Source organism: Microcebus murinus, chromosome 2, assembly GCF_040939455.1.
Source record: "Microcebus murinus isolate Inina chromosome 2, M.murinus_Inina_mat1.0, whole genome shotgun sequence".
Taxonomy (NCBI): Eukaryota; Metazoa; Chordata; class Mammalia; order Primates; family Cheirogaleidae; genus Microcebus; species Microcebus murinus.
The window spans coordinates 6101491-6116360 of NC_134105.1; the positions used below are offsets into that span (position 1 = coordinate 6101491).

At 52.3% G+C, this 14870-nt stretch overlaps 1 protein-coding gene across 1 annotated transcript in view; it reads right to left on the bottom strand.

Annotated features, from left to right (window-relative positions):
- CIROZ (ciliated left-right organizer protein containing ZP-N domains) overlaps positions 1-14050 on the bottom strand; it is a 56058-nt gene extending 42008 nt beyond the window's left edge. Inside the window, exons 1-3 of the mRNA XM_076010018.1 lie at positions 14025-14050; positions 9867-9967; positions 1442-1540 (exon numbers count right to left, since the gene is read on the bottom strand). Coding sequence (XP_075866133.1) covers positions 1442-1540; positions 9867-9967; positions 14025-14050 — 226 coding nt within the window. The remainder of the gene's footprint in view (positions 1-1441; positions 1541-9866; positions 9968-14024) is intronic.
- Positions 14051-14870: the final 820 nt, after the last annotated feature.

Here is a 14870-nt window from a genome sequence, read left to right on the forward strand (position 1 = left end):
ATGGGCTCTATCCAGAGCCATAAAAATTACTTATTGAACAAGCGTTTTAAAACTATTAATCTATTGTTTTCCATTAATAATGGCTCTCCAAAGAACAGGCGACAGCTTAATGTATCCAGGGCATTTCTCCTGGAAAAGTGGCCTTTTAATACACAAAGGCCACTCCCGAGGCATCCCGGGCTTGCCGGCCCTCGGGCAGCGGACCCTCCCACGGCCGATTCAGGCCACGCCAGTCCCGGAAGGGGCATTAAGAATTTCCAGGCTGGGGGCGGTGGCTCACGCCTGTAATCCTAGCACTCTGGGAGGCCCAGGTGGAGGTTGTGGAAGGCTCACTTGAGGTCAGGAGTTCAAGACCAGCCTGAGCAAGAGCGAGACCCCGTCTCTACTAAAAATAGGAAGAAATTAATTGGCCAACTAAAGATATATAGAAAAAATTAGCCGGGCATGGTGGCACATGCCTGTAGTCCCAGCTACTCGAGGGGCTGAGGCAGCAGGATCGCTTGAGCCCAGGAGTTTGAGGTTGCTGTGAGCTAGGCTGATGCCACGGCACTCACTCTCGCCTGGGCAACACAGTGAGACTCTGTCTCAAAAAAAAAAAAGAATTTCCAGAATGAACAGGAATCCTGGGAGCTTTTCCTAGACTCCGGAAGAGATTGGAAAGCCTCTGTCCTCAATTTTCCTCTTTCTGTGCAAAAGAGACGAGGAATTCTGAGGGCTCACTTTGAGGCCCCCGAGGTAGAGAACACGGATGGAAGTGGGCTATTTGCACATCTCTCTAATCTTATTCCTTCCAGAAGGTTCCAGGTGATCACCTGATGGCAGCTACTCCTCTCCCACCTTTTCTGCTGCAAGCTCATGGCGGAAAGGTTTCTGTAAGTGACACCGTGCCCTTGTTTTTTGCTACTGTCACTACTCCCCCCTGCGGGCACGAGACGGCTTCCCATTCCAGGTGTGTAAGAACCACCCCTTCGGCCTCACTTCCGTTCCTTTCCCAGGGCGATTTAGATTTGGGGGCATATCGGCGACACATGGGCGCTTCTTTTAGGGTTTCAGGCTGTTTGCTCATTCAACAAACGTTTACTGTGAGTCTGCTAAGCACCAGGCAGTGTTCCCAGTTCTGAAACGCAAGGCCAGTGCCCCTTCTGCTGGGGGCAGGTGCAGATGACAAGCCTGCGAACGATGGGAAGATCGGCTTTCATGACGAGTGATGAGACACAGACAGGACAAGACTGACCGGGGTGGGCAGGGACCACTGAAGAGAGTCGCCAGGCCTGGGCGGGAGGTGGCCTTTGAGCAGAGCTTTGAGTGACAGGAAGGAATCAACGTGAGAAATGGGAGAGGAGCCTTCCAGGCAGGGAAAAGGACATGCAAGGGGCCCGGGGTGAGGGACCTAAGGGGTCTCACCCCCAACAAAGGCCCTGCCCAGCCGACTGTCCCTTACCTGGCACGTGCAGGGTTCTGCCCAACCACTGCCGCAGCCCCTCCACGTGGCTCCTTGGGATCCACAGCGTCATGTGGTCTGAGAAGCACTCGACCTCGTCTGCAAGAAGACGCTTCTGAGAAGGACGGAAGGGAGGGAGGGAGGGAGGGAGGGAGGGAGGGAGGGACGGACGGACGGACGGACGGACGGACGGACGGACGGACTTCTCCTCTCAGCCCTGCTTCAGTGGAATAGTTAGGAAAGGTCACACAGGAGTCAGGTTGTCCTAACTGAAAGCGACCCTATACATGAAGTTCACAGTTCCCAGAATACCTGAGGACAAAGAACCTTCCGGCAGGGCTTCTCGAATTCCAGTGTGCCCACAAATCACCCAGACGCTTGTTAGAATGCAGATTCAGCAGGTCTGGGGCGGGGCCTCAGATGCAGCAGTTCCAACAAGCTCCCAGGTGATCCAGTGCTGCTGTGAGTAGCGAGGTCCTGGAGATCACTAAGGCTGACCGCTGTGTTCCATCTCGCAGCATCTGGGCTGGAATCCCACCTCTGTTCTGCGCGTGCGTGCGTGTGTGTGTGTGTGTGTGTGCGTGTGTGTGTGTGTACCTGCTGCTCAGTTTCAGTTTCTCCTTGTGAACTGATTGTATCATGAACAGAGCAGTGATGATGGCTATTATAGTGGTGATGATGGTGGTAGAGATGATGATGGTGATGATGATGGTGATGATGGTGATGATGGTGGTGATGGTGGTGATGGTGATGATGGTGGTAGAGATGGTGGTGGTGATGATGGTGGTGATGGTGATGATGGTGGTGATGGTGATGATGGTGGTAATGATGGTGATGGTGGTGATGATGGTGTTGATGGTGATGATGGTGGTGATGGGGGTGATGATGGTGGTGATGATGGTGATGGGGGTGATGATGGTGATGGTGATGATGGTGGTGATGATGGTGATGGGGGTGATGATGGTGATGGTGATGATGGTGGTGACGGTGGTGATGGTGATGACGGTGATGACGGTGGTGATGATGGTGATGGTGGTGATGGTGATGATGGTGGTGATGGTGATGATGGTGGTGATGGTGATGATGGTGGTGATGATGGTGATGGTGGTGATGATGGTGGTGATGATGGTGATGGTGGTGATGATGGTGATGGTGGTGATGATGGTGGTGATGATGGTGATGGTGATGATGGTGGTGATGATGGTGGTGATGATGGTGATGGTGATGATGGTGATGGTGGTGATGATGATGGTGATGGTGGTGATGATGGTGGTGGTGGTGATGATGGTGGTGATGGTGATGATGGTGGTGATGGTGATGATGGTGGTGGTGATGATGATGGTGGTGATGGTGGTGGTGATGATGGTGGTGATGGTGATGATGATGGTTGTGATGATGATGGGACTTCACAAGGGGGACGTGAGACTTGAGTTAATGCATATAAGGTCCTTACAGGCTGCTCATCACAGAGCCATGCCTACAGATGACAGCTCTTATCATGGTGATAATTGCTGTTGCTCAGAGATGAAATGACATATCCATGGTCACAGAGCACATTTCTAGCCCATCGCACAGCCAGACAAATTAGAGCACCAGAGAAATTGACAAGTGTCCCTGCATCAATCCCGAGGCCAATGTCACGTTCCCATGCAGGTATGAGATGTAGGTCGGGGCGTCACTGAGAACACAGCCCCCCATTGTCTGGGAGAGTTGGTGGAGAAGATGGGGGCTTGTGCTGAATGTGGATGGTGTGGACATGTGCACTTTAAAGGTTATGAATAGTGCCCAGGTGGGACCTTGTTTACAAGTCACCTAACTCATAAAAGTAGAGTAGGAGCCACTGGCTCAGCCTTGGAGCTGTGTGGCTCAGGTGAGGACTCAGGTAGGGGACACAGCCTGTGCACATGCCAGAGGTGAGACGCAGTGTGCAGTATCCTGGTGACCTCCACCCTTGCTGCTGCCTACCCCATCCCCCATCCATTCTGGACATGGCAGCCGTGAGGGATCTTAAAATGGAAAGGAGGTCACGTCTGTCCCCTCTTAGAACCTTCAGTGGCTCCCACTACCCTCGCAACGACGTCCAAATATTCCACAGTCCACGCTGCCCTCAGCCAAGCTGTTCTCTTCTCCACTTCGGGGCATCTGCATATGCTGTTCCCTGAAGCACTGTTCCCCACTCCTCACATGGCTGGCTCCGCTTCATCTGCAGGTCTCAGCTTAAATGTCACCTCCTCCAGGAGGCCCTCCCTGACCACCCCCCATTCTCTACCACAGCCCTGTGTCTCTTTCCTTCCTGGGTCACACCACTCTGGGAAATTGTGTTACCTAGTTGCTCGTGACATTTCTGTGTGTTTCTGCCACTTGAGTGAAGACAGGTGGAGATAAGCTTGTCTCCCACTCACGTGAAGAGGAGCTCAGATGGGGCAGGGGCTGTGCTTGTCTTGCTGGCCATTCTGTCCCCAAAGTCCTCCCATGGACCAGCATCTGGCACCCAGGAGCTACCCAGTAAATATTGTCCATCAAAGGGCTGTGGATGAGGCCGGGCGCGGTGGCTCACGCCTGTAATCCTAGCTCTTGGGAGGCCGAGGCGGGCAGATTGCTCAAGGTCAGGAATTCAAAACCAGCCTGAGCAAGAGCGAGACCCCGTCTCTACTATAAATAGAAAGAAATTAATTGGCCAACTGATATATATATAAAAAAATTAGCCGGGCATGGTGGTGCATGCCTGTAGTCCCAGCTACTCGGGAGGCTGAGGCAGAAGGATCGCTCGAGCCCAGGAGTTTGAGGTTGCTGTGAGCTAGGCTGACGCCACGGCACTCACTCTAGCCTGGGCAACAAACCGAGACTCTGTCTCAAAAAAAAAAATAAAAAAAAAAAATAAAAAAAAAAGGGCTGTGGATGGAGCCTGGCACACCCTGGGATGGGGAACAATGAAGCCATGACCTGTCCTGTCACCAGGATACTGCACGTGACCTGGAGAGCTGTCTGCTTCCCTTCTCCCCCCGCCCCATGCAAACTGTAAACTCCAGGAAAAGGCATAAATGACATCTGACTTGGTCACCATGGCACCCTCAACATCTTGCCCTGTGCCAGGCGTCCACAGACACCTGATAAACATGTGTTAAGTTCATGTTTTCATCCCAAGCACCCTGGAGTTTTCTGCAATCATACAGAGACAACAACATCAAGTGGGATAGTTTGGCCACAGAAGTGGACTCTTGCTGGATATGAGCAGACAGAGCCCTGCCCAGGCCTCCCTGACGGTGCGAGGCTGACAGAGAGCTCACGTTAAACACACCCCAAGCCGGGCACCGTGGTGCACGCCTGCAGCCCCAGCTCCTCGGCAGGCCGACAGGAGGATCACCTGAGCTCAGCAGTCAGAAGCTGTAGTGCACTCTGATTGTGCGCACACACACACACACACTCACACACACTCACACACTCACACACTCACACGCACTCTCACACACTCTCACACTCTCACTCACACACACTCACACACTCACACACACTCACACACACTCACACTCTCACACACTCACACACACTCACTCACTCACACTCACACACTCACACACTCACACACACACTCACACACTCACACACACACTCACACACACTCACACACTCACACACACTCTCACACACACTCTCACACTCTCACACACTCTCACGCACACTCACGCACTCTCACACACACACTCTCACACACTCACACACACTCACACACTCTCACACACACACTCACACACACTCACACACACACTCACACACTCACACGCACTCTCACACACTCTCACACTCTCACTCACACACACTCACACACTCACACACACTCACACACACTCACACTCTCACACACTCACACACACTCACTCACTCACACTCACACACACTCACACACTCACACACACACTCACACACTCACACACACACTCACACACACTCACACACTCACACACACTCTCACACACACTCTCACACTCTCACACACACTCACACTCACACACACTCTCACGCACACTCACGCACTCACACACACACTCTCACACACTCACACACACTCTCACAGTCACACACACTCACACACACTCACACACTCTCACACACACACTCACACACACTCACACACACTCACACACACACTCACACACTCTCACACACACACACTCACACACACTCACACACACACACTCATGCACTCTCACACATTCTCATACACTCACACACACTCACACACACACTCACACACAGTCACACACTCACACACACTCACACACACACTCATGCACTCTCACACACACTCACACACAGTCACACACTCACACACACACACACTCATGCACTCTCACACACACTCACACACTCTCACACACATTCTCATACACTCACACACACACTCACACACACACTCACACACACTCACACACACTCTCACACACACTCACTCACACACTCACACTCACTCTCACACACTCACACACACACTCACACTCTCACACACTCTCACACACACACTCACACACACTCTCACACACTCTCACACACACACACTCACACACACTCACTCACACACTCACACACACACTCTCACACACTCACACACACTCTCACACACTCACACTCACTCTCACACACTCACACTCTCACACACACTCACACACACTCACACTCTCACACACTCTCACACACACACTCACACACTCTCACACACACTCACACACACATTCTCACACACACTCACACACACTCACACACTCACACACTCTCACACACACTCTCACACACTCTCACACACACTCACACACTCACACACACTCACTCACACACTCACACACACACTCTCACACACTCACACACACTCTCACACACACTCACTCAGACACTCACACTCACTCTCACACACTCACACTCTCACACACTCACACACACTCACACACTCACACTCACTCTCATACACTCACACACACACTCACACACACTCTCACACACACATTCTCACACACACTCACACACACTCTCACACACTCACACTCACTCTCACACACTCACACACACACTCACACACACTCTCACACACACTCACACACACATTCTCACACACACTCACACACACTCTCACACACACTCACTCACACACTCACACACACTCACACTCACACACACACTCACACACTCACACACTCTCACACACACACACACTCACACACGGCTTCTAGACATGAAGAACACTCACACACACTCACACACTTGACATTATCTGACAAGTGGAGAAATGGGAAGATGGAAAAAACTTATCTCCTGGGCTGATTTCCCTCTCAACAGAGACAGTTAAGCCACCAGGAAGAACACACAGTCCTGGGCCTTGGAGTCGGACAGCTCAGATCCTGGATGGAGCTAAGTGACCCGGCAAGTCATTTAACCTCTCCAACACTTCATTTTTTCTTCTTCAAAATGGGCACATACAGTAAAGAATTAACCTGGGCCTGGAGAAAGTTTTGATCCTTTGCCCTCAGCACTTGGGAAGTAAATTCTAAGCCCTTGGAATATTTCGCCTATTAAGAGTGTCTTCTGGCCGGGCGCTGTGGCTCACGCCTGTAATCCTAGCTCTTGGGAGGCCGAGGCGGGCGGATTGCTCAAGGTCAGGAGTTCAAAACCAGCCTGAGCAAGAGCGAGACCCCGTCTCTACTATAAATAGAAAGAAATTAATTAGCCAACTGATATATATATAAAAAAAATTAGCCGGGCATGGTGGCGCATGCCTGTAGTCCCAGCTACTTGGGAGGCTGAGGCAGAAGGATCGCTTGAGCCCAGGAGTTTGAGGTTGCTGTGAGCTAGGCTGACGCCATGGCACTCACTCTAGCCTGGACAACAAAGCGAGACTCTGTCTCAAAAAAAAAAAAAAAAAAAAAAAAAAGAGTGTCTTCTGGGCCGGGCGCGGTGGCTCACGCCTGTAATCCCAGCACTCTGGGAGGCCGAGGCAGGCAGATTGCTCGAGGTCAGGAGTTCGAAACCAGCCTGAGCAAGATCGAGACCCCCTCTCTACTATAAATAGAAAGAAATTAATTGGCCAACTAACGTATATAGAAAAAATTAGCTGGGCATGGTGGCACATGCCTGTAGTCCCAGCTAATCGGGAGGCTGAGGCAGGAGGATTGCTTGAGCCCAGGAGTCTGAGGTTGCTGTGAGCCAGGCTGATGCCACAGCACTCACTCTAGCCTGGGCAACAAAGCGAGACTCTGTCTCAAAAAAAAAAGAGTGTCTTCTGGCTGGGCGCGGTGACTCACATCTGTAATCCTAGCACTCTGGGAGGCTAAAGCAGGAGGATCATTTGAGCTCAGGAGTTCGAGACCAGCCTGAGCAAGAGTGAGACCCTGTCTCTACTTAAAAATAGGAAGAAATTATTTGGCCAACTAAAAATATATAGAAAAAATTAGCCAGGCATGGTGGCGCATTCCTGTAGTCCCAGCTACTCGGGAGGCTGAGGCAGCAGGATTGCTTGAGCCCAGGAGTTTGAGGTTGCTGTGAGCTAGGCTGATGCCACGGCACTCACTCTAGCCTGGGCAACAGAGTGAGACTCTGTCTCAAAAAGAAAAAAGAGCGTCTTTGTTTACCTGGGGCAGTGGCCATGCCAGATACCGTATGCTGCCCACGTGACTGGTGCTGGGAACCACGGACCACGTGGTGTTGGCACCATCTCCGGAGGGGCTTGGAGCTAAGGTGAGCCGTGCTGGTGCTCACCTGTGCCTACGCAACTGACCCCCAGTAAAAACTCTGGATACTGAGGCTCAGTGGTCTTCCCTGGTTAGCAAGACTCCGCATGTATCGTCACACATCACTGCTGGGAGAAGTCAGCTCGCAAGTCCCCTGGGAAAGGACACGCAGCAGCTCGCTCTGGACGTCTCCTGGACCCAGCCCCAGGTACCTCCTCCCCTGGCTGGTTTTCACCTGCATCCTTTCACTGTAGTGAACGATAGCCACGAGTATAGCAGCTTTCCTGAGTTCTGCGAGTCCTTCTGGTGAATCATCAAACCTGAGGGTGGACTTGGGGCACCGTGAACTTGAAATTGGTGTCAAAGTGAAGGTGGTCCTGGGACCCCCTTGATTTGCAATTTGTGTCAAAAGCGAGGGTGGTGGCCGGGCACGGTGGCTCATGCCTGTAATCCTAGCACTTTGGGAGGCCGAGGCGGGCGGATTGCTCAAGGTCAGGAGTTCGAAACCAGCCTGAGCGAGACCCCGTCTCTACCAAAAATAGAAATAAATTAATTGACCAACTAAAAATATATATACAAAAAATTAGGCCGGGCGCGGTGGCTCACGCCTGTAATCCTAGCACTCTGGGAGGCCGAGGCGGGCGGATTGCTCAAGGTCAGGAGTTCAAAACCAACCTGAGCGAGACCCCGTCTCTACCATAAAAATAGAAAGAAATTAATTGGCCAACTAATATATATATATATAAATCAGCCGGGCATGGTGGCTTGTGCCTGTAGTCCCAGCTACTCGGGAGGCTGAGGCAGGAGGATCACTTGAGCCCAGGAGTTTGAGGTTGCTGTGAGCTAGGCTGACGCCACGGCACTCACTCTAGCCTAGGCAAGAAAGCGAGACTCTGTCTCAAAAAAAAAAAAAAAAAAAAATTAGCCGGGCATGGTGGCGCATGCCTGTAGTCCCAGCTACTCGGGAGGCTGAGGCAGTAGGATTACTGAGCCCCGGAGTCTGAGGTTGCTGTGAGCCAGGCTGACACCACGGCACTCACTCTACCCTGGGCAACAAAGTGAGACTCTGTCTCAAAAAAAAAAAAAAAAAAAAAGCGAGGGTGGTGTTGGGGACCCCTGAGCCTTGTAGCAAAATATTAATAATAGCCCCTCTCATTGGTGTCAAGGAGAAGAAATGAGAAGATATATGTAAAACCCTTAGCACAGGGCTCAGCCCAGAATAAGGTTCGACAACGATGTGTTTGCCCCATAGTGTCTTCTGTCTGCTGCAGCAGCTCTGGGGTGGGCCCTGCTCTGCCGCTCACTGCCGTGGGGCTGTGGACAAGTCATTCATCCCTCTGGACCTTGCTCCCTAATCTCAAAGCCACGCGCTGTGAGGACGAGTTAATAGATGCAAATCCCCCAAGACAGGCCTGGCACACGCCTCGTGTGCTGGTTTTTATTATTGTTACAAGCACTGAACCCCGAGTCAGAGGATGCCAGGCCCAGCCCTGATCCTGGCACCAGCCAGCCACGGGACCTGCAGCACCTGGCCTGCGGGAATCCCACGTCCCTGTCGGGAGAAGGAGAGGCCTCCGCACTTTGGCGGAGGCTTCCAAAGCCACTCCTGCTTCTGAGATTGCCCAACAGTCGCACAGCCAGTTGGTTATCGGGCTGCTCGGTGGAGCAAGGCCCAGCGCCTGATGCAAACCGTAAAAGCATGATTGATTTACCTGTCGAAACTTCAGGGGCGGGGCTTGGCCTGTCCCTGTTTGACCTGAAGGGGAGGATCCATGGGAACGCCACTGGCTGAACACAGGCAAGATAGACGGCCCTGTAGGTGAGAAAGGAAGGGCGTGTGTTTTACCTTATGCCAGGTCAAGCATCACTGAGAGGTGACATTCGAGCCCAGGAGTCCTGTGCAAAGACCCGGGGAGGGCATTCCCGGCAGGCAGGCAGTGGGTGCATAGTTACAAGCAGTAGGGGATGTATTTGTGAGCTTTGTGTGTGGACAGAATCCAAAGAAGGTCAGTGGAGCCAGTGACAAAGGGCACATGGTGAGCACGAGGCAGGGGGCCGGCAGGAGCCACAGTACAGGATGGGAGTTTATCATAAAAAGGATGAGAAGCCTGGAAAACTCCAAGCAAGGAAAGGGCAGGATCTCACTTTTTTTTTTTTTTTTTTTTTTTTTGAGACAGAGTCTCGCTTTGTTGCCCAGGCTAGAGTGAGTGCCGTGGCGTCAGCCTAGCTCACAGCAACCTCAAACTCCTGGGCTCAAGCAATCCTCCTGCCTCAGCCTCCCGATTAGCTGGGACTACAGGCATGAGCCACCATGCCCGGCTAATTTTTTCTATATATATTAGTTGGCCAATTAATTTATTTCTATTTATAGTAGAGACGGGGGTCTCGCTCTTGCTCAGGCTGGTTTCGAACTCCTGACCTCGAGCAATCCGCCCGCCTCGGCCTCCCAGAGTGCTAGGGGATCTCACATTTTAAAAGAATTCTTCCATTTGTTGATAAGATACTTCTGGAAGAAAAAAAAAAAAAGAATCCTTCCAGCTACTGAAACTGTCCCTATGTGAAACTACTGCATGGCTGGGCGAGGTGGCTCACACCTGTGATCCTAGCTCTCCAGGAGGCCCAGGTGGCAGAATCACTTGAGGTCAGGACTTTGAGACCAGCCTGAGCAAGAGCGAGACCCTGTCTCTACTAAAAATAGAAAAATTAGCTGGGCATGGTGGCTCATGCCTATAGTCCCAGCTACTCGGGAGGCTGAGGCAGGAGGATTGCTTTAGCCCAGGAGTTTGAGGTTGCTGTGAGCTAGGCTGACGCCACGGCATTCTAGCCCAGGCAACAGAGCAAGACTCTGTCTCAAAAAAAAAAAAAAAAAAAACTGCAGGCAAGAACCTGAACTTCCCAGGAGGAAATTTTTCTTAGGGGCAATCAGGAAATAATCTGGAGCCAGAAGCCGGAAGACACACTGACAGTAAGAGGGAGCCATGGCAGGATAGGGAGCATTGAGGAAGTTCCCACCTCCTGGTGGGAAGGAGATTGGCTCAACCATGTTTGGAAACAGGTAGAATCTACTAAAGCTGAACATACCTCCACCCCATGACCCAGAAACTCCAAGCCAACAAGAAGGCACGCACGAGTGCATCGAAAGACACGCACAAGTTTGTTCCCAGCAGCACTACTGTTTCCTAATACTGGGCACTGCCCAGTGCCCATCAGTAGAAGAATGGATGCGTTGTAGCTTATTCACCCAGTGGAGTACTACACTGCAATGAAAAGGACTGAGCTACTTACATATGCAAAAACCTGGATGCATCTCAGAGTTTGCTGAGTGAAAGCCAGACACTGACGAGTGTACACTCTTCTATTACATTCATAGGAAGTTCAAAAAGATGGCCGGGCGCGGTGCCTCACGCCTGTAATCCTAGCTCTCTGGGAGGCCGAGGCGGGCGGATTGCTCAAGGTCAGGAGTTCAAAACCAGCCTGAGCGAGACCCCGTCTCTACCATAAAAATAGAAAGAAATTAATTGGCCAACTAATATATATATATATAAAAATCAGCCGGGCATGGTGGCGCATGCCTGTAGTCTCAGCTACTCGGGAGGCTGAGGCAGGAGGATGGCTTGAGCCCAGGAGTTTGAGGTTGCTGTGAGCTAGGCTGACGCCACAGCACTCACTCTAGCCTAGGAAAGAAAGCGAGACTCTGTCTCAAAAAAAACAAAAAAAACAAAACAAACAAACAAAAAAAAAGAGACAAAACTAGCCTTTTGGTTTAGAAACCCAGATAGTGGCTACTTTCGGGGAGAAAGGCAAGAATAATGAGTGATTGGGAAATGCCCAAGGGCTTCTAAGGCGCTCATGATGTCCCGTAGTGTCTCGAGTGGCAGTTACGTGGGTGCTGGCTTTGGAACAATGAATCAAGCCTTACACTTGGATCGAAGGGGGAATTGCGAAATACTCTTAAATGCACCCCTAAAATCACTCTGTTTCTCCAGGGGAAACGGGGCGTTGTCTAGAGCATTTCTGAGGCTTGTTTGATTCTAGGCACCTTTGTCTTTGAGCTATTTTACAACTCTGTAGATTGTAGAAAGCTGATAACGCAAACGACTCTGGCCCAGAAAACTGCACACAGTGTCCGGTGGAGCTGCCATTGGTTATCGACCTCTGGATGTTGAGCAACTTCGCATGTACTAAGCAAATTCATCCCAGCACCCTGACGCCTAGCTGCGTCTGCGCTTTGGATTCTCCTTCGAACCACTTGTAACATCTTACCGGTTCCCTTATTAGTTAATAAATTAAAACCTCTGACACCTGTTCATTTTATATCTGCAAGTCATTGTTATACCCTTTAAAAAGTTCTCCTTTAACAATATTTATATGTTTTTCTGTAGGTGTGTTAGACTTCAGTTTTAAAAAAGTTAAATTTTAAAAGGCAGGAAAGGGCACTGCACCTCTGTCTAAGGTTATCGCCAGTGAGCCATTCCGTTCCTGGGTGGGACGGGGGCCAGGGCGTCATGCCAAGCCCAGGGAGGCCAACTGCCAAGGCCACGGTCCCAAAGAGTGGGGACGGCAAAGTGTGACAGGACCGTGTCCCCAGCCTGGAATCTGAGCTGAGGCTGCCTGGAACCAGCCAGGGGGAGCACGGGGCTGCCCTGCTGCCTGACTTCATTCACTGAATTCAGAGCAAGGGTGGCCACCCCTCCTAAGAGACAGCCTGCTCCCTGCTCCTCCGGGCTGGCTGGATGCTGAACCTGCCGGGCCTCCTCCCCCAGCAGGAGGGAGCGCTATTATTATTTGATTAATTCGCAAAACAAAGACCTGGCTGGGGCAATTGGTCTTGAAGTAAGGTTCTCCAAGGGGGAGTAAATCTGAAACTGGAGCAGAGGAATAAGCCCGGGAGGAAGCAGCAGGGGTCAGACGCTGACATTTAGCACGGAGCTCCCGTCGTCGTCGTCGTTAGGGAGTCCCTGCCTGCCTCCACTGTCCACAGGGAACGGGGCAGAACCGGCCGTGGCAGAGCTGCTGTGGCAGGCGGTGGCGGACGACCGCCCCCTCCCTGGGTACCTGGCCTTATACGCCCCCTTGAGCACCAATCAGGAAAAGGATGTGGGCTTGCGGTTTGGCCCCCAAACTTGCCTGTCCCAGCCTGGGGACAGATGTGACGCTCTGTCCCCGGAAACTGAGCCCCTTTGTTGGGCATCCCTGAGAAGCGGGGGAGTCCCGGGGACAGGGCCCAGGGGACCCTCCTCCCTGCTCACCCCCCCCACTCAGCCTCCCACGGCCTTCCTTGTCCACAGACTTGCAAACCCCACAGAACACCAGACAAAAGCCCACAGTCAGCAGCCAGACAACCACAGCCATTGTGACGTCCAGGCCGGCCTTGGAGGCTCCACCTCCCACTCCCAGGAGCTTTTCAGTGTTTTTAAAAAGTGGGTCTCAGCTGGGGAAGGGAGGCAGCAATTCTGCTGCCAAAGAAAACGAGATTTTCTCCTCGTCCTTACGACTGAACAGCACGCGAGCAGGTCTGCGAGCACTTGAAGGCTCCTCAAAATCAAGCATCTCTTGGTCAACTCGAGCTCTGATTTGTTTTAAGGACCCCTCAAGGGCAGCAAATGAGGAGTGTTCTGTTTTCTGCCAACCTTGTGGAAATCCTTCACAAGGAGGAATGGCTCGAATTCCAGGACAAGAGACAACGACAACGAGCTTGAGGACAGTGGCCTGGCCCTGCCCGAGAAGGCAGTCCTCCCCCAAGCGGCCACACACCGGGCAGGCCACACTCGCGGCCCTTCTTCCCTCCTTGATGCAAGGCTTCTGGATTCCAATGGCCTGTGGGAGGCTCAGCACCCCACTGGCCGCTCCCGATTCCTAGGGTCACTTACCAGACTACCACCGGGGACCCCCACATTCTCAAGGCGGAGCAGCTCCCTCCTGCCCTGGGAGAGTTTATCCAGAAGCAGTTCCAAGCTCATAGATGAAAGGCTGGCCTCTCTCTCCCTTCCCCTACAGGTGTCAGGGGTTACGCAGGTGCTGGAAAACACAGGCAGGTGTCAGCCCCTCTCAGCTCCTCCTGCCCCCTTGCCGTGGTGGCATTAATTGCTCTAGCACCAGGGGCTCAACACAAGAGTGCTGAGGGGAAGGATGACCATTGACTGATGCCACTGAACTGCCCCACCTTTGCCAAGTAGAGCTGTGCGGGGTGCAGGGCCTGTCGCCCCCAGCTTGCAGGAGAAGGCTGTCTCAGGGCCACAGGAAGGACAGAAGCTAAGAAACCAAGTTGCACGGGAGGAACTGTCCTGTTCTCTTGGCAGGTGTCCCGGAGACCTGCTCCAGACCCCCCCTGGCAGAGTCGGCTCCTAAGGAGCTGAGGGCGGCCACACCACTGAGCCGAGTTTCTGGAGAATGAATGAATGAATGAAGTTCTGCATGAGCCAGCTGGTGCAGGAAAAGTCATGACGGAGGAGGGAAGTGAACTGACTTGGGGTTTTTTAAGGCTCACTCTGGCTGCTGGGGTGAGGGCAGCCTAGAAGGGGCAGAGGAAGGAGGAAGGAAACTGGCCGAGAGCCCAGGACCACCAGCCGCTGCAAGTCCTAACCCCCAGAACCTCAGAATGTGACTGTATTCGGAGACAGGCTCTTTCAAGAGGTGCTGAAGTTAAAATGAGGTCATTAGGGTGGGCCCCAACCCACCATGACTGGTGTCCTCATAAGAAGAGGGGATCAGGACGC